This window comes from Notolepis coatsorum (genome assembly GCF_963971535.1).
Source record: "Notolepis coatsorum genome assembly, chromosome: 2".
NCBI lineage: Eukaryota > Metazoa > Chordata > Actinopteri > Aulopiformes > Paralepididae > Notolepis > Notolepis coatsorum.
In genome coordinates this window covers 176,825,130-176,846,362 of record NC_140166.1, presented here as the reverse complement: position 1 = coordinate 176,846,362, position 21,233 = coordinate 176,825,130, and the positions used below count along the sequence as shown (strand labels likewise).

The window sequence follows — 21,233 nt, the reverse complement described above, 5'->3', positions numbered from 1 at the left end:
TTATGAAATGAACAAGAATGTGATAAAACATGTAATAAAAACGGAGCTCAATGCATGGATTTGATGGTAGAAATCCGTATGGTCCCCCTATACCAAGATGGCGGCGGTCTCGTGACATCAGAGTGTCTTCGAGAATACAATATATTTAGCCAGGTGGGAGAGGGGGGGATCTTTAATCTATGAAAAAAACATCTTCCAACCAATCAGCACAGGTCAGGCGATGACACAGATATTGTCACCATCCCATCTGACCAATCAGGATAGACCCTGGGGATCTGCAACTTCCTTCTTTTCACCACAGCAAAAGAAATGCTAATTTTTGCACCTGCTTCTACTCTTCAAAATCTATTATTTTCTCAACAAGTCATGATAAGTTGATAACATTTACTAATTTTTGCTGTTGAACAATCATTGTAAAGGTTGAGATAGGTGTTTTTTGCATAGGATTAGGGAAATCAGGATTTGTTGTTAGCTAAAAAGTGGTGAAGCCATAAACGGTCATATGCCCCTTCAGGTGAAGTGACAGTGTCCATTTTTAGACATATGCCCGATGCATCTAGTCAGTCACACTTAGGGTATTACTTCTACCTAGTGCCATGTAGTACCCTGTAGTGCCATGTAGTACCCTGTAGTATCATGTAGTACCCTGTAGTACCATGTATTACCCTGTAGTACCATGTAGTTATATAGTTTTGTCCGCTATTCTTCTTTGGGCCTTTATCGGCTACTGTTGCCATGGCAACGCAAATTCGAGAAAACTCCTAATACATGTTATTTAATTTATGTTATGAATCAGCCTGCCAAATTTCATAGATATGCCCCCTAAGGAAAAATATGCCCCATAGCCCCCACATATTTAGGGCACCGGTCGATGACCTGTTCACGGACACTTTGGTTAACGTTAACTTAATCAGTTTCAAGTTTGTGTTTTTTTTTAATCAATGATTTGTTTTGATTTTATATAGTTTGTATTTATTTACATGTTCGAAATAAAAATATCAAATAAAAAAACATGAGTAGGTTCATTCCCCATCTTATGCTACGCTGTCACAAAATGCTCCTGTTTCCTGTAATTCATCACCATCTCTTGCTATGCATACATTACATACAAGATTGCCACAACAAGTCCCAGCTTGCTTGTTGAACATAACTGGTACAGTATATGCTGCCAGCAAGCTTGGATGCTGTTGTGGCTACTGTACGGTATCTGTACCTAAAAGGGATGAAGGGGAAACCCTGAAAATGTTGTAACACAAACCAAAATTATCAAATATCATAAAATGCGATTTAACATATTGACAAAAGGTCATCTTTAATATACAACTGCAAATATGTATATAAAAAAGATAGAAACAAACATCACATTGAAAGGTATTGAGAAAGATATTCAGGTATCAATACACTTTCTATTGTATCTTATGATATAGAAATTGTATTGCACGATAAGCATCGATTGGCCCTTGGACGCATATACAAATATAATAACCACTAACATGCAATAGAACATGAGCAAAAGAGAAAATACATATTTCTTTTTAGATTTCATATTAAGGTTTGAACAATATAGTGAGTATACAACAGCACAGTATAAACACAGAAGGCAGTTTTGAAAAGGCTAAGCTTGTGTGCACTAAAATGCACACAAAGATATATCAAGTCCCTTTGGTCCATTAAGTAGCCTATATATTACTATCTACAAATGAAACAGGCATATCAGAATGGGGATTTTTAATTAAGCCAGCCTATCAAGTCCAACTATAAAACATAACTGGCACAGTAATAGGATAAAGTATGCCTTAAAGAAATATTGAAACCAGTATTCAGTTCATATTACTCTAATGTGAACTAGTCTGGGACTTAAAGAGGAATTTCACAGAATTTTAAGAATTCTGATGTTAATCGTATGGGCTACAACAGCCAAATCAGTATTTGTGACCATGAACATCCATATTGATGTGAGAAACTCCAATGGTTCTGATATGTGATGTCATACCAAATGGCCTAAAGCTGCTCCATTGACAGTAAAGGAGATATTGTGTGGATCCACAGACTGTTTGTATGAAATTTTATATTCAAATGCGGTATTTGTTCTAAACCTAAAATGTTATCTTATCACCTCCAAAAAATAAAGGTTAGGGGTTCTGTCACAGTCTCCTTTTCCACCTTTTCACAGAGATTCTCTGTGGAACTGTACGTCAGACAACACAGGTATGAAGGCCGCAAAAACTCCTCTCTCGCTTTTTGTCTATGGACGGCAGTTATTAATATGAATACAGACCAAACTATTGTAACAGCAGGACAAAGGAATTGCATATATGCTGACCAATATTGAAATGCTTTGTTGTTATTTTGGGCACATAAAGGCTGCTTGTTGCGGTTCTTTCTAGCCCTTCAAAAGATGTTCTTCAAGAGTTACATACAGTACTGTAGGCTGAAGGGGTCTGTCTAACACAGATGTTCTAGATGTTCTATGTGTTGTCCAGGTGGCTCAGTGGGCTAACATGTAGTAGCAACACTGTGGCTTTGAATCTCTCTCTTCCCCATTATTCCAGTCTCTCTCTACTGCAGTACTGCCAAATAAAGCAGAAACACTGTAGAAAATAAATCGTAAAAGAACAAACTAACTAACTTTAGCTGTCCTCCTGCAACATCTCCTCAATCTCCTTGTCCCAGGCTTCATCACGGTTCTCAGTGTCAGCCACCACCTCGTAGTCCTGAAGCTCTTGCTGCAGCTCCTTCTCCCAGTCCGCAGTTTCCACTGAAAACAAAACAGTGGGTTGTCACTCACTTACCCTTCTCGGTTGATTAGTCACAACATAGGGTTGACTGATGTTTTACAATAATTTTTTTATTTTATTATTTTTTTGTAATGTTAAATATGAATTATTCCTGAGAGATAACATACATCTTTCTGGTATCAGATATGTATTGGTCTATGACTTTTAGTCAACTAAGTTTCTTTAGTCGGGGGGACAACTTGCACAGTACACTTATTAGAACTGTATATAGTCATCTTTATTTTAACTTATTTTATTCTTATTCTATGCTAATTTGTATTTATATTATTGGAAGCTGCTATGGTCGAGGGACCACAACGAATTGAATTTCACTCTTTCTTGCTGTAAGGTACTGAAATACGTGACAATAAAGGAATCTGAATCTGAACACTATTCAACTGTGATAACTCTTCTGCAGCACATGGTAGCTACTGTTTAGTATATAGGTTAAAGAAGCAGGCTTGTGGCTGGAAGGAAAAGGTCACATTTATATATATATATATATATATATATATATATATATATATATATATATATATATATATATATATATATATATATATATGCAATACTGTATATACACACACACTCTATGTATACAGTATATCATCATGTTTCGCTTCTCTGTAAAGTTGCAGACTGCGCATATACACATGAAAGAACTCTGCAATGTTTTTCAGAGACTCCCCTACACTCTCCACCTTCAAATCTCACCTCAAAACCCACCTGTTCTCCCTAGCCTTCAACCCCCCCCTCCAACCCGATTGATGTCTGTTCCTGTCGCTTTGTCTTTTTTTTGTGTTATCTCATGCTGCTTTCCCCTGTTTCCCCCATGGTCTCATGTTCCTTTTCTGTTTCTTTGTTTTTACTATGTTCCTATAACTACGGTCAGCGTCTTCGGGTCATTGAGAAGCGCTATATAAATAAAATGAATTATTATTATTATATATTTCCAATCCAGATGACAAAGGAAAATTGTTGATGGTTCCTCAAAGTGTATCCTTAACACTTTCAATGCCGGAGCTCGGTGCAAGCTTTAGTGCTTCCTTGCCACCACCCACTTCAATGATAGAGCTCTCATATTTGCAAACGCATAAACTATGTCTTAAATTATGGCTATGTGTCTAATCTGGCCGTCGCTTATCAATGACTTGTTTGCAGTCGACATTGTCGAAACGGATATTTTTTTTTTATTATTATTATTCTTAAATCGGTTCATTTCCGTTTTATACCATTTTGAAAAACTCGTTTTTTGAAAGTTTCAGGAAAATATAAAGATTCTGTGATAAACGCCCTTTACTGGAATATTCTGGAATACAAAAAAAAATCATTTTTCGCCCTATTTATTAATCGTTTTCAAATAAACGCTAGATTATCGATAGTATGTGTACTTTTTTTTTTTTTTACTTTGGCCATTCCGCTGGCTCTTTTTTGCGTTTATCGCATTTACTCTGGTCAAGAATGACCGACAGAAACAGGCTGAAGGGGTACAGATGGGGGGGAAGACACTCTGGGAAAGGCACGGCTGCAGTCCGGGATTCGAACTCGCTAAACCCCAGATCCGTGACGAGCACGGTTGTCCCCGGCGCCGAAATAGCGCTCGAGGTACGCGGTGAGCTACTGGAGCTCCCCGATAGTATGTGTACTTATGCACGCTAGAGAAGCGAGCTGAAAAATCGAATCTCTTATTTCTTGATCGCACACACACTAGAGCAGGGGTCTCAAACTCGCGGCCCGCTGGATGATATTTTGCGGCCCCTTACTTGACATCAAAGTAAACGTTTTTTTTTTTTTAACATCTTTTAACACTTTGATCGCCATGGGTTAAATTCATAATTTACCATCCCTCGCCAGCTCTATTTGTCTATGGAGAAGTTCCCCTTCTTTGCAGGGCTATAACTTTTTAAATTCTATTGCTATATTGCCATTATTATGGCCCATTCAATGTCCTATATGTATTGTTCAGGGTGTAGCAACATTAAACTTTTTCATTCACATATTCATACTAAAATATGGTCTAAAGTATAAGTATGTTTTTATCGTTTTCTGCAGCTTTCTTCAGAACGTGATTTATAGCCCTAAATGCATTATATTGATGATGAAATACAGTTTGGTAGCGATCGGCGCGAGATGAAAAATTTCAACTGGACGTACTTCTAGAATGATCTACGTATGATCTGATGATGACCGGATGGGCGGGGGATCGTTTATAATTCCGTGGGCAGCGTTAGATGATTCATCCAGAGTGGGTCATATGTTCATTCATCATAGCAGTTTATATGGAATAGGTTAGAAAATAACGCTGAATCTTACCGTATGTTCCTCGCTCGGTTGGACGATCCGCGCGGAGTAGACCGTTTTCGATTATGGGATGTTGATCCTGATGAACCATTTCCAGGTTGTATAATACTATATACGTCCAAATAACGTTGTTTATTGAGTTAGGGCGAGCGATTGATCATCCAGTGTGTTGAGATGGAGTCCGGCTACCGATCGCGAGTGCCCGGAGCACATATGGATGGGCACTTCCTGTTTGGCGCGCCCCTCCCTCTGGTGCTCTCGAACTGCTAGAGAGTTGAGAGAAGATCAGCACTGTGTCTCAGGGCTCCGGAAAGGAAATATGATTTCGATGACAGATTTTTGAAATATTGACATCAAAGACGAGTTACGGCGTCTTCGGCAGAATGAGCATGGCTCTGAATGACGTGAAAACTCGTTCCCGGCGATTAAAGTATTTTTTTTTTTATGTTGTGGGACTTGTACAGCACTTTGTTCAACTTTTTCAGTGCTGTAAAGTTTAAACCTTTTTAAATCTTAGACAAACAAAACACTGCTTTCATGAAATATTGTAAGCAGTCATTTGAGGCTTTATAAAAGCAGCACAATGAACACAAATCTGTCAGTGCCGAGTCCGACCTCATCTTAAATAACAAACAGCATTGCTTGTTGTAGTTAACAAAGAGGGGCAGAGTTGATTTTGCAAAAAATTTAATAAAAAATCATATATATATAATATTTGATGCGGCCCAGCCTCACCCAGACTCTACCTCCAGCGGCCCCCAGGTAAATTGAGTTTGAGACCCCTGCACTAGAGGATGACATATTTTCGGGATTCCCGCGGGATTCCCACGGGATGGGAGTCAATTTCACTTTGAATCCCGTGATTGGGCAGGACCGGGAGTAAAAGTCAACGGGAGCAGAAGGGAGTGGGAACTATGACAACAAAATCAACGGGATTTGGACGGGAGTGATACATCGGTGCTTCAGTAATGTAAATGTTTGGTGGTTTTATATTTAACTAAGGCAGACATCAGGGCTGTACAGCGTGCTATGAAAAAATCAGTCTGTGCGATGAATGAATTTACTGCACTAGCACCCTAGCGATAGGCATTCGGTTCATATCGATACTCTTATTTTGAAAATCCTGTGGCAAGTCTCATTTCTGCCCAAGCGCAGCTCCGGCAGCCCAACAACAACAGCGTGCTATGTTATATTAGAGAGCGCATTTTGCGACCAGGGAATAAGTCCCTGCCTGTTTTTCCCTGCAACGCTTCCAATGCATCTTACATGCTTTGCATCCTCACCAAAACTAACTAGTTAGCTGCTACTAAACTAAGCTAACCCAGCTCAGAGGCAGAGAAAACAGTGAGGAAAGGGAGGGGGTGGGGGAGCCTCAGCCTCTCTCTGTCCCTCTCTCTACGTCAATGATTTTAAGTAGGTGAGGTCAAAGGAGTTTGATAGTATTTACTGAGGATGGCCAGATAATGTTGATATTTAAACATAACAAATATAATACATAATAAATGTATACATGATCATGCAACATAAAAAAAAGGTAGGGAGGTAGGGAGGGGTTTTAGGTTGTGTGTTGTGAGTTAAAGAAAATCTAACTTAGTTATTTCAAGTTTAAAGCTCAATATATCAAAACGTGGCACTTTACAGTGAACATGAGGTCTATTTGTATTAAAAACAATACATTGTTTTTCATTTAAATGTCTGGAAGAGCTAAATAAAAAAAATTCAAATTATATTTCCGTTACCTTTTTTGAGTTGATCTAAATGTTACTGGTTGTGTTAAATGGACTTATTGTCTCATATCGATTGCAGGCACCTGCATCGTATCGTGGCAGACTGTGATATTGGCAAATATCGCATCGTTGTCCAAAGAATCGATATCGTATCGTATCGTGATGAAACTGGTGATTCCCACCCCTAGTAGAGTCCATACATCCAACACCAAATCCCATAATTCCTTACACGTAACGTGTCTGGCTGTGTGACATCAACTTGTCAGCATGAAAATGACAGCCAAACATGGCACTGCAACTAAATAACACAAATACAATAGGGCACATTTGTGACTGTTACAAATATAACACGTTTTATACTTGTGCTACAAGATTTTGGCCTGTGCTACAAAACTATCAACCTCTGTAGCACCAGTGCTATGTGCAAAAAAAGTTAACGTACAGCCCTACAGACATGATGTGACCCATGTACTGCATATTTTATACTGAGGAAGAAAAACGGAGCAGGATTGGTAAACGGGAGTGGGATGGGAGTGGGATTCTATAAAAGTTTGGCTCGGGATTGGGATCAGTCCTCTGTGGGAGTGGGAAGGAGTGGGATTTTTTCTAAACTCTCACTTGGGATTGGGATGGGATTATTTCTGTGGGAGTGGGAAGGAGCGGGAGTCAAAATCCACTCACATGTCAGCCTCTAACACACACACACACACACAGGGCACATGCTGATATCTCTGTGAAAACAGCTCTGATTATCCTAAGACTGGTAAAATAGATTCCTTACCTCAGATCAGATGTTCTCCAAAAAGATTATTCCAATTCCTGATCGCCATTCCAAATATCGATCGCGTTTATTGATCCAACGCTGCATACTGGAAATATGTATTCCACGCTGTTTTGGGGCTCGGAAATGACTTGGATCCTCTCGGGTGGCTTGTGCGAGAAGTAAAATGAGGAAGCTGGATCCCCCCCCATGTGTTTTCATGCAATCCATTACAAATGGGTGCAGTACCACAGGGAGACGATATGGGGCGGTATTTTGGGAAATATGAATTCAAATCGCTAATAAAAAAACAAACGACATATCGCGTCGTTGGCAATGAACGGTCGGCATGAACAAACGACATAGCGTCGTTGGCATTGAAAGTGTTAAGGGACATTGGCTTGGGAAATCAAACTCTACAGAGGGAGCTCAAAGTTTAGAGGGCCAAGTCAAACAATCTCAACAAGATCATAGATCAAACTTCATCATATATCAGATCAATCATTAGACAGGGGATGACTGTGACTCCCTGGCCATTCCACCCATCTGATGTGAAAGATAGATATGCTCATATGTCCATACCAGAACAACTAGAACAGCTTCTTGTTTGACTGCTCACTGGAAATCCTGACACCAAAATTCAAACACACAGAGTCAATGCTCTGGTTCAGTCATTTAGACAGGACATAATATATGCTGTGACCTGTGGTCAACACAAACCACCTTCTACTTCCTTATGCAGTAAAAACATTGACGGGTAACACTGAGCTCATCCAAACACTGAACAAGCTTGGGCATGGGATCTCTTACTCCCAACTTGAAGAGAATGACACTGCTCTGTGTCTCCAAAAGCTAGCATCAGCCTCAAACCAGAGAGTTGTACTTCCAGCATCCATCAAGCCTCATGTCTTCACCAATCTTGCATGAGACAATATCGATAGACTTGAGGAAACTCTCACTGGAAAGGGCACATCACGTAGTCAATGGCATAGTTGTACAGGCCAATGTCTATGGACCACAACTGCCAAGAGCTGAGCTTCCACACATTGAGAAACTGAAGCAGAGATCGGTCACCATTGAGGACCAAGAACTGGGAGTATATGTAGCAGGTGTGTGTGTGGGCCCACAGCCTCTCCCAACCAGGGGAGGAAACCAAGGAAGCTGCTCTTCTTGCCTGCAAGAAGAACCTGGTGTGGGCACTTGCAAGGAAAACAGATACAGAGAATCAGACAATCCCAAGCTGGACTGGTTTTAATATCAGCACCAGGGACCAAGAACCAATCACACAAGATATAGTTGGGTATCTGCCAACCATTAATTCACCAGCCACACATTTGACCAGTGTTTGAAATCCTGAATCAATCAGAGATAATCAGGAAGGAACTGCATCTAGGAACAATTGTGGTAGTCATGGATCAAGCACTCTATGCGAAAGCCACTGAAATTGCCTGGAAGCACGAAGAGCGCTTCTCCAACATTCTTCTCAGAATGGGGACATTCCATACCATATGTAATGCCTTAGCAATCATAGGAAAGCGATTTCGGGATGCTGGTCTAAAGGACATAATGCATAGAGGCTGGAATTGTCGCAGAGGGTTCTGTCAATGGAGTCCTTGATGGTAAACACTATAACCGTGCTATCAGGGTCCACAAGTACATCTATGAAGCACTGATGAGACTCGCATGGGCAGAGTTCACACCGTGGGTTGAGGACAGTGTTCCAGAGAAGAGTGGGATGATCAAATCATTCTTGGACAATGTGAAAGACATGGCCAGTGACTTGAACCAACAGACGGTGAACAATATGCTGCAAAGTCCACTCTTAGCTGAGCTGATAACCCTGTGGACAGACTTTCTGGAACACCTCCGTCACAACAATGGAGAGCTCTCTGCATTCTGGATGTCATACATTGACATGGTAGAGGACGTAATACTTGGCCTTCTGCGTGCCTCTCGTGATGCAGATAAATTATGCCAGGTACCGGCCCCCTTACTTTGCTCAGATGACAAACCTCCCAGAGAAGCATCCTTCTGTGTATGAGGCCTTCAAGCCAATTCTCGGTGCAGCTGTCAAGTAACAACTAGGGGTGCACCGATATATCGGTCGGGTATCGGTATCGGCCGATAAGTGCCTTGTTGACTGCAATCGGCCTATCGGCCGATAAGCTTGAATGTGCCGATGGCAGTAGCCGATAAATATCCATCAATTTGTGTCGCGTCAAAAGGCAAAACGCGTCGCGACCTGCACAACGCCGCCCCCGGCCCCCATTCTTTCAACCTAAAAGTGCACTTTCTTCAACCTCGAAGTAAACAAATCACAGAACGGTAGCCAGTTAGTAGGTATCAACGTGAGCTCCCGGGATGGTAGCTAGTTAGCTAGCACCATCCAGGCATCAACGTGAGCTCCCGGTACGGTAGCTAGTTAGCTAGCACCATCCAGGTATCAACGTGAGCTCCCGGTACGGTAGCTAGTTAGCTAGCACCATCCAGGCATCAACGTGAGCTCCCAGGATGGTAGCTAGTTAGCTAGCACCATCCAGGTATCAACGTGAGCTCCCGGTACGGTAGCTAGTTAGCTAGCACCATCCAGGTATCAACGTGAGCTCCCGGTACGGTAGCTAGTTAGTTAGCACCATCCAGGCATCAACGTGAGCTCCCGGTACGGTAGCTAGTTAGTTAGCACCATCCAGGCATCAACGTGAGCTCCCGGTACGGTAGCTAGTTAGTTCAGGGGTTCCCAAACTTTTCAGGCCGGGGCCCAGAAAATAAGGCGTCAGAGAGCCGCGGCCCAATGCACATCGTCTGGCTTTTTTTTTTTTTTTTTTTGCCATGTGACCGATTTTTTAAGCCAAATATCACTTCAATCCTATTAAGTTAGTTCAAGTTAGTTATTCATTTATATGTGCTATTTATGAGAGGGCTAACTTGTTGCAAAATAATAATGATAATAATAATAGCCTCATTAAAATACTATTGTTGCTTCGGTTGTTTTCAGCGTTTTATGTGCATAATCTGTTATTTAGTTTGAAATGTTCGTTGAAATAAGTAGATTTTTTGTTTTTGTTTATTTATTAAGTTAATATAAAACCATATAGTCACATTTTAGAATACAATAGAAAATAATTTTAGAATACAACTAGAAACACTGTCCTGGCCTGCTTCTAAGTTCAGTGGCCTGACAAAAAAAATGTAAATAAAAAAAAAAAAAAAAAAAATCATCTCGCGGCCCATCCGTGGCTACTCGCGGCCCACCTTTGGGTCGCGACCCCGACTTTGGGAACCACTGAGTTAGTTAGCACCATCCAGGCATCAACGTGAGCTCCCGGTACGGTAGCTAGTTAGTTAGCACCATCCAGGCATCAACGTGAGCTCCCGGTACGGTAGCTAGTTAGTTAGCACCATCCAGGCATCAACGTGAGCTCCCGGTACGGTAGCTAGTTAGTTAGCACCATCCAGGCATCAACGTGAGCTCCCGGTACGGTAGCTAGTTAGTTAGCACCATCCAGGCATCAACGTGAGCTCCCGGGACGGTAGCTAGTTAGTTAATAACGTTATATAGTTAGTGTTACACGTTCAATATAACATCAGCATATTATTTACCCGAACACAGCAAGTAAGCAAGGCATTATTCCGTTCATAGCTCAGTTCCATTCCGTTGCTCATTCCGTACCCAACTACCCATTCTGCAATCTGTTAATAAAGTTTTCAACCAGACAAATGTATAGAAAGGCTTTGTTTTATTATAACATTTGTTGCAGTAAAATCATTATGTCTCATTTGGTCATGCTGTGGAGCGCTGGTCGGCGGGCCGGGCAGCTAAGGTATTAGCTACGTTAAGTTTGTTGTGCTCTCGAGTCGCAAGCAGATCAATGGCGGCATGCCCGAAAGTAGAAAATGAATAAACGCTTGCCGATTGGTGGTAAGAACAGCAGGAGGTGGGTGCTAGCGGTGTGGCGTAATTGGCCGAATCGACTGTCAATCAAAATGGTTCTATTGCATTGGCTGAGAGCTCTGGTTGAGAGAATAGTATCCATCTGCAGGCCGCCAGACGATACTGGGAGAGAAATAGTGCTACATGGCATGGTGGAATTAATACCATAAACATATTTCTTGATGTTTCCTTTTTTTAAGTAAGTAAAGAGGCCTACAAATACAAACATACACATACAAATATACAGTAGTTTCATTAAAAAAATTAAAAATAAAATTACAAATACTTATATACAAATATCGGTATCGGTATCGGCCGATTGTGTTAGTTGAACAATCGGTATCGGTATCGGTGGCCAATTTTCATATCGGTGCATCCCTAGTAACAACCCCTTTGGATGGATCCCTGTGGACCAGGCTACTGAAGTCACAGTTAACAAAGACACACGGACTCCTGGAAGACTTGGAAAATGATTGTGATTATTAGGTTTTTAACACATGTAAAACAAAGTATGGTAGGTTTTTATTATTATTATTATATATGTGTTTTTTTTTTTTTACGTGTACTCTGCACTAGTCTTGGCTCAAAGGCAATTGGAGAGTGCCGCCAACAGCGCCACGGATAGAGACTGAGAACTGTCTGTACTGACAGAACTTATATACAAAAAGTAATTAGTTATTTGAATTCCTGAATAAATTCTGTGATGTGATTATATGTGCCCCGGGTTCTGTATTGAGTTTTCCAAAATAAACAAATATTTTCATGAAAACCCATATATAATAATAATAATAATAATTCATTTATTTTGTAAAGCGGTTCTCCATGACCCGAAGTCTCTGACAAAAGGCAAAAAGAAAAATAAAGAAGCATAGAACGGACCACAGGGAAACAGGGAACAATATGAATACACATGAACATAGAGCCACAGTAACAGACAACAAAATACAGGAGCCAGTAGGGGAGGGGAGGCAGTCGGGAGGTGAGTAAGGGAAACCGAGGGGGTGGGAGTGGCAGGAGAGGAGAGAAGGTAGGGGAGGGGAAAAGGTTGCGACAGGTTGGAGGAGGGTGGTTATGGGTAGGGAAGGTTAAATGCTAAGGAGAACAGGTAGGTTTTGAGACGGGATTTGAAGGTGGAGAGTGAGAAAGAGTCTCTGGTCCCTGGTCAGAGGGAGGGTGTCACTGTTCCAGAGTCGGGGTGCAGCACGTGAGAAGGCCAGATCACCAAAACGTTTGAGTTTGGATGACGGGACAGTGAGGTAAGCAGTTGAAGAGGACCGGAGGGATCGAGTGGGGCGGTAAGGGAGAAGGAGGTCAGTCAGGTAGGGGGGGGCCAGGCTATGGAGGGCTTTGAAGGTGAGGAGTGATAATTTGAACTGTATACGTTGCTTAATCGGGAGCCAGTGGAGAGAGTGGAGGACAGGAGTGATGTGGTCACGGGGACCGGGTGTTTGTAAGGAGGCGAGCAGCTGAGTTTTGGACCATCTGAAGTCTATGGAGGGAGTGGGAGGTAATGCCAGTGAGGAGGGAGTTGCAGTAGTCTAGGCGGGAGGAAATGAAGGCGTGTATGAGGGATTCAGCAGCAGGGTGGGGAGAGGCAGTGTCTGATTTTGGTGATGTTGCGGAGGTGAAAGTAGGTTTTGTTGACGGAGCGGACGTGGGGGTCAAATGAGAGGGTGGGATGATGGGATCCAGGATGATATCATTGTATAGGTCTAACTGAGCTGAAAATATTGATAGGTCACATGGCATGAAGCGCTGTGGCCCATATATGAATGTTAAATATGCATATTATAATAATAACTTTATTTGTATAGCACTTTTCATACAGAGGTTGCAGTTCAAAGTGCTTCACAACAGTAAAAAATACAGGCATAAGCGAGCATAAAAAGATAGACAGGTAGAATCACAGTGTTTCACATTAGGATCTAGCATCCCAATAGGCTCTCCGCTTACAGTTTTCAGTAACACAAATAGTAAAAATAGTTTAAAATGATTCAGTTTAAAAATAGTAAAAAAATTATAAAATAGAACGGACATAAAAAATACAGGCATGAGCGAGCATAGCAAGATATGGCAAATCACAGTGTTTCACATTTGGATCTAGCATCCTAATAGGCTCTCTATTCAGTAATACTCCTGTAATTCCCAACATACTTCCCAGTACATATTGCTGTAACTTTAGTGATATTAGATCACAGGGACACGAACCCACACTGTAACTTTAGTGATACTAGATCACAGGGACTCGAACCCACACTGTAACTTTAGTGATACTAGATCACAGGGACTCGAACCCACACTGTAACTTTAGTGATACTAGATCACAGGGACTCGAACCCACACTGTAACTTTAGTGATACTAGATCACAGGGACTCGAACCCACACTGTAACTTTAGTGATACTAGATCACAGGGACTCGAACCCACACTGTAACTTTAGTGATACTAGATCACAGGGACTCGAACCCACACTGTAACTTTAGTGATATTAGATCACAGGGACTCGAACCCATACTAAATAGTGGGACCTATTGCATGAACAAATAATCACAGTGTTTCACATTTGGATCTAGCAAATAATAAAAATAGTTTAAAATGATTCAGTTTAAAAATAGTCATCAGTAAGAAGTAAAAAGTGCAATAAACGAACGATATTGATCAATATTCATTGTTTTTTATTACTATTTCAATGTTTTGGGGAGATGTATGTTTTTGTAACGTGGCTGTATTGAAAGAAATTGTGTTTTGGAGTAAAATTACCAGTAAACAGTCAACATGTAAATGGTAACCATAGCCAAACCATTTACATCATCTGAGTATACCTTTTTAAACGGTATCATAAATGTTGTATTTTTAATGTATTGTCATCACATTTACAGTTACATTTGTAGACAAGGAGTAGCAGAACACATTCAGTTGCATTATTATCCATGGGATATTGGTTATAATGGCCATATTGCCTTTTAAATTAAGATTATGTACCAGGCGAGGATAAAAATAAATCTTTTTGTCTTCATTGTATCTCCATTTACTCTGGAATGGTAATAGATGTATGTTTACTTACACTGGATTCATATGTCCTAGCTTGTTACCTATCAAAGGAGACCAGAAACATGCATAGAGGCCTTATGGTTCAGGGGCTATCATGATTCATTTGGGGCATGTAATTTCGGACAGGATGCCTGAAAAATATGCTTGATTGGATGTCTATAAGCCAACCACTGTTCCACATCATCTAAAGTGACCTACCCTCTTGTGTGTTACCTTGTGTGTAACCTACCCTCTTGTGTGTTACCTTGTGTGTTTACCTACCTCTTGTGTGTTACCTACCCTCTTGTGTGTTAGCGTTCTCCTTCTTGTCCAACACCAGCTGTTCCATATCTTTGCGTAGGTCCTCCTGGTTTAAGTTAGAGGAATCAAACGAGTCGCTGACAAACTCGGACACACCTGGGCTAGTGGAGATCTCGTCCTCATCCTTCCAGACAATAACAAGAAACACGTCTCTCTTACCCAGTCTCTGGGCTTCACAATGAACAGAGAATGTTGTATTCAAACCGGAACTTTTAATATTAGAACATACAAAAAGTGGAATGGGCTATCTTACCTCATTGGGTGTAGGTTTGGCACTGATGATGGTAGGGGGTGTTTTTGGTCTAACAATTTCTGTAAAAGTGTGATGATTATTATTTTATTTTTTACACTACAATAGACACATCAGATAAAGGGAAAGTTCAGGGCCTTCAGAAGCCTATCGTGTTGATCACTAATCAAGTAGTGATCACTGATCAGTTGGATAAGCTTCTAAAAATGCTGAACCTTCCCTTTCAAATAAGAGCATAGTTCATCATTTCTTTATCACAACATAACAGTTTCTGGACTAAAAGAGTAGATTGTGTCACAAAACCATAGGTGAAATACCAGTGAGGTAAAGGCCATAGTTCTTCTTCAATACAGTTGAGCCCAAAAATTAACTCACTTGTTTATTACGCTCTATATAACAGAGCGTAAGAGTGTGAGAATCCAATAACCATTGTTTACTAGGATATGTTAAGACTAGGCACAGATCCCGTCTACTCTTGTTCTGTGAAGTAGGTTTCTACCTGTTTCATGGTCGTCGTCGTCATTGTTGTCGTCGTCGTTGTCATCAGGACTGGAGACCGTTCTCTCAATTTGTCTCTCCCTCCTCTCAACTGCTTGTTGCTGCGCAGCCAGAGCTGTGAGCTGAGCAGACTGCTTTATCAGGGAGACACGGTAGAAGTAATTTCGCCAGAAGACATCTTCCTTGACTCTAAAAATAACATGAATGAACAAGCATACAGTCATGTTTTATGGTAGAATGACTCATTGGAAGAATATCCCGCTAAGCATCACTCGCACACCTCAAACTGATATATATATATATATATGTATTTATAGCTACATGCTTTGGTGATCTGGTCATATAGAAAAAAAACTGCATAGTTTGTTCAGATAAAAGATGTGCTCACTGTTTAGGGACGAGATGGAAGCGCATCTTGTTGAGGAGTTCATCTTCCTGTAACATCACTGAGGCGATGGGGAACATCTGCTCAAAGTCAAAGTGAAACTGCACACCTGCAGGGGGGTCTCGCACAAAGTTCCTTTTGTCCTGTCAACAACATCATGCAAGTTTAACAAACAGAACCGATAGGCTATACTACGAATTACAAATTGTTGATGCAGTAGTAGACAGTATTGGGCCAAAAGCTTTGTTTTAAAAATGATTTACTGCAACACATCGATACCCTGACTATCAATGAAGAGACTTAGAAAGAATAGAGCTTTACACCTCTAACTGCACTTCCATATCTTTTATTATTATTTTATTCCTATTTTCTAATCCCCCCCCCCCCCCCTCCCTTCCCTGTCCTGGTATGTATGGGTGTGAATGAGACCCCGGGGGGGTGGGTGGGTAACTGGGGGAGGGAGAGGGGAACGAGGGACACAGCTGCAGAAGATCAAACTACTCAAGAATTACCACAACACTATAAGTAGGGGTGGGGGTAAGAGTGAAATAATATCATTGATGACTTTCTTCTACAGCCACATCCGTGCTAGAGAGTTTTTTTGTGTGTTTTTAGTTCTTTCTTTATCTCTTTTTATCTAAATATTTGTGCACAATGCAGATGGGTCTGATTGATATTGTTGTTGTTTTTTGTTTTTCTTTCCCAGCAGCATCTATGCTGTGTGTTTGTATATTTTGCAGATGTGTTTGTCAACAACCTCTGTGTGGGGGGGATGGGGTGGGAATGAGGTAGGGGAAGGGGAAATGAGGGAAAAAAAGAAAAAAGATGGAAAATGTACGATATCGACAACTGTAAATGTTCAACATTACTTTCCTAAAATAAAGAAATTTAAAAAAAAATGTAAAAATAATTTAAAGGGGAACTATTTTGCTATTTCTTTCACTATTTGGGCAATTTTACACAATTCCTGTGAGTTTATGAAACACATCCGTAAGGTTTTTTTCAATAAAATTCATTGTTTTGTATTTCTAATCAAGTACTGTAGAGCACCACTTTCTGCCCTTCAAGATTCCAAGCTGTTTTTGGCTGGGCTCCGCCCATACTCGCAATGCGCTTTGAGAAAGTCACCCACATGCACTGGCAGATACCTTTCTTTGGGGGAGAGAGAGAGAGATAGAGAGGGATTCATTAATTTTGCCGCGGGGGGCATAATCCCACGGGACAATCAAATCAAATCAAATCAAATCAAATTTATTTATAGGGCCCGACAACACACGTTAATGTCCCCATGGGCCGTACAGGTCTTCTTTAAACAAGTCAAGAAGACAACATAACAATAAGTCAAGAACAGAACAAGAACACCATAGGGTCCAAACATTTTTTAGATGAATGCAAATAAGTGAAAGAATGCAAGCACTCCCAGACATACCCCACGCGAAGGTAAGGAAAAACTCACTAAAACCTAACAATAGGGAAAAAAGCTCCACAGGCAATGTGGAGGAGAGAAACCTTAGAAGGGCCGTTCAAGGGGGGATCTCCCTTCTTAGATGTCGGTGATAGTAGTGTTGCAGACGGACAGTTGGTAAGCATGCACTCATGTGTGTAGTGAAACACAGATGAGTGCATGCAATAGCAACTGTACATTTTGAAAAATTAAAGATAGAGTTGATAGCGGATCTATTTGAAGCACAGGGGCGGCGCAAGAGGGTCACGTCAATGCATTGGTAACTTGTTTCAAATGACAATATATACCCCCGTGAATATTATTGCATGGATCAGAATATGGGCGTGCGCATGCGCTATGATATTTTGCAACAGGTTGACGGTGATACAGCGAGTGCTGATACGAGAGAGAGAGAGAGAGAGATAGAGATAGAGATAGAGGGAGAGAGAGAGAGAGAGAGAGAGAGAGAGAGAGAGAGAGAGAGGGAGACAGATAGAGAGGGAGAGAGATAGAGAGAGAGGAGAGATCGCTCCGAGAGTGCGTGTGCGCGTGTGTGAGCGGCTCAAGTCGCGAGTGTGTGTAAATGCAGGGGGAGAGACAGAGAAGATCGCTCCGAGACTAGTCGCACCGTATGAGAGCCTCTCTCTCCCTCTCTCTTTTGAGGAAGTGTCAGTGACAGGGAAACCGCTTCCGCATTATTCCCACTCGCTCCGTTGTTGAGGGAATTGTTGATTGTGGGTGGTGGCTACAACCACAGAAGGAGCTGAGGTATGCAGATAAGAATTCTTACACGTCAAAGATACGCTAAATTCAGAATTGGTTTAGTGGGGGAGGATCTTGTCACAGCTGAACTGAAGGAATGCGCCAAAATAAGAATTTGAGACCTAGACAGTGTTGGTACAACCCCACATTGCTAGAAAACAATGCAAACCCCTGGAAAAGGCCATTTATAAGATGGTAAATGGCTGCTTTTATATAGCGCTTTTATCCAAAGCGCTTTCAAATTTGTTACTCACATTTTTACCCATTCACTCACACACCGACGGTGGAGGCAACCATGCAAGGTGCCAATCTGCTCATCGGGAGCAATTAGGGGTTAAGAGTGTCTTGCTCAAGGACACATCGACACGGTGCCCGGGAGGAGCGGGAATCGAACCGGGAACCTCCGGATTGCCAGACGACTGCTCTACCTCCCGAGCCACTGTCGCCCCAGATAATTTCCCTTTAACACTTTGAGTGCCAGCCACGACAATTGTCGTCTTATCAGACCCCCCATTGAATGCAGACCACGTGAAATGTCGTTTATTTGCTGTATTTTTTTTTTATTGGCGATTTGAATTCATATTTCATCAATCGAGCCTCGGGTTAGTGCTGCAGAGTCTCTCTGAGCTCAATTGGGAAGATACCGCCCACTATCGTCTCTCCCTGTGTAACTGCACCCCATCAGTTCTGACTGATGCAGGGGGAGTGGTCAGTTTCCTCATTTTATTTTTCCCTCAAGGCATCTGAAGGATCGATTGTGGTCGCCGGCCCGGAAAACCCGTGGATTATGTATTTACAGTATCAACACTGTAATCAATAAGCGTGATCGATATTTGGAATGGCGATCAGGAATTGGAATAATCTTTTTGTATAACATCTGATCTCAGGTAAGGAATCTATTTGACCAGTCTTAGGATAATCAGACCTGTTTTCACGGAGATATAAGCGTTTGCCCTATGTGTGTATGTGGCTCTGTGGCTGTGATCGCTGATGAGGAAATGAGAATCGATTTTCAGCCCGCCTCTATAGTGTGCATAAGTACACATATACTATCGATAATCTAGCGTTTATTTGAAAACAATTCATAAATAGGCCGAAAAATTACAACGTTTTGGGGTATTCTAGAATATTCCAGTAAATCTTTATATTTTCCTTGAAAACGAGGGCTTTTCAAAATGCTATAAAACGAAAATGAACCGATAAAAAAACAATCCGTTTCGACAATGTTGACTGCAAACAAGTCATTGATAAACGACAGGCAGATTAGACACATAGCCATAATTTAAAACATAGATTATGCGTTTTTAACGCTATCATTTAAGTGGATGCTGGCACTCAACAGGGTTTTCAATGTTAAATGGCCGGCACTGAAATTGTTAATATGGAGAATTTCTGTAGGTACTCACAGCTGAAAGAGCTAAGATCTGTTGCTGGATGGTCTCCTCTTCGTTGTAACCGACCCATGGCGGCACAGCGGCATCTGTGGATGAAGAAAGAGCATAGCTCCTGTACTAATTTCTCAATATTGTTGTAATTGTGTTATCCTGATCGAAATGTTACTTCTAGATACAGTAAAACCTTAATTATAAAATAAAATATGAAAACAACAGCAGTGTGGCATATTAGAAATACATTTTTAACTCACCAGCCTTTTTTGCATTTTTCTCCTGAACAAACCTGTTTTGCTCTTTCTGGAAATCACCCAAAATGGTCTGAGGGGAAAAAAACATTTAATTCATACTTCTTGAATATATTAGTATGGGAATAAATATGAATATAGTCAAATATTATATTATTATTATTACTATTCACCTTGTCAATAATTCCATCAATATTTCCTTCCTCCACACTTTTCTTGATGGTTTGTGCTGTTTCAGCGACGGACTCTGATATTTTTTTTGAGGCGCTGCTCGCAAAATTATAAATGTAGCCTGGTAATAGAAGTTAGAACAAAGCAGTTTACCATGAGTAGTGTAGTGTGCTATGTCTAACAAATAGCCAGCTGTTTTTTGCAAAGTATAGCCATAATATGATTTGTGTCAGAGACAACGACTACACAAAACTCCTTGTGTGTAGCCTACTTCTCAAGCACTAATGTCAGACCTCTCAACACAAAACACTACCACTCAAAGGGACCCTACACTGAGGTTAAGGTGAGGTTTAGGGTGTTTTATAAACGAATTGTTGTGGTTTTATCGTCAGAATGTTAACATTTAATGTATGTCATATCTGTTATGATGAAATGAAAATGGGGGACCCTGATGTAAACAAGACGAAAGTCTTTCTCTGGTCTGCACTCCCTTAACAATTGTGTGTATTGAGCTGTGTACTGTATTGTACCCATTCTGCAATCTGTTAATACAATTTTCAATCAATCAATCAATCAATCAATCAATCAATCAAAACACCAGCTCCCACGTCTTCACGCAGCATTTAGCAAACAACACTTTTGTGTCACCTAACGTTAAAAGTAAATAGTTATCTCGTCAGCAAATGTGTACAAAAGTCAATTTACCACTGAATCCCTTGGCCCTTTGAAGAAGTTGAGGAGGTGGATCTTTTGCATCAGTGCTGGTTTCATCACCATTGACATCATTGTTTACCTCACGAATCTCGTCTTCATTGTGGTGGACGATAGGCGTATTGTCCTCTGCATTTGGACCACTTTCGCTTTCTAAACCAAGCCAAGCCCCCAAGTTCTTAAACATGATTGCTTTAAATGTAGAAAAAATACCGGTAGTTAGTTTAATAGGCCAATAATCTGCTAGTTCGCAGCAGAGCCGTCTAGCTGGCCCACGTCTTCAGTTTAATTTACCGACTTCCGCGAACTGGCAAAAACAAAACTGACACTCCTACCGACCCTTAGATTACTCCGTTGCTATGGAAACGCAATGTGTACTTAGAGCAACTAGAAACATAATCAGCCTCGGTCGATTTAACCAATTAATAAGAGAAAGAGTGCGAAACGAATACAGTGTATTTCTAACTATTTAATTCGATTTGAGTGGACGTTTATATTTCGGGAGCAACAGTATATTAATAAGAAG

The 21,233-nt window shown here is 41.0% G+C and overlaps 2 protein-coding genes across 3 annotated transcripts in view; one reads left to right on the top strand and one right to left on the bottom strand.

Annotated features, from left to right (window-relative positions):
- The window catches only part of LOC311224320 (AP-1 complex subunit sigma-2), a 115,339-nt gene that overhangs the window by 29,177 nt on the left and 64,929 nt on the right, over positions 1–21,233 (top strand). The gene's annotated exons all lie outside the window — the stretch shown is intronic.
- LOC311222811 (synapse-associated protein 1-like) lies at positions 1,014–20,991 on the bottom strand. 2 transcript variants are annotated; one of them, XM_084307440.1, is made up of 9 exons: positions 20,702–20,991; positions 19,999–20,117; positions 19,832–19,898; positions 19,593–19,666; positions 15,984–16,123; positions 15,597–15,784; positions 15,101–15,159; positions 14,944–14,971; positions 1,014–2,758 (listed from the first exon to the last, which is right to left on the bottom strand). In XM_084307440.1, exons 1-9 carry the CDS (start codon positions 20,892–20,894, stop codon positions 2,631–2,633), a joined length of 996 nt encoding a protein of 331 aa, XP_084163566.1. In that variant the 5' UTR covers positions 20,895–20,991; the 3' UTR covers positions 1,014–2,630. The 2 variants fall into 2 exon arrangements, with proteins under 2 accessions (XP_084163566.1, XP_084163565.1); XM_084307439.1 differs by having other exon boundaries at positions 1,016–2,758; positions 14,827–14,971.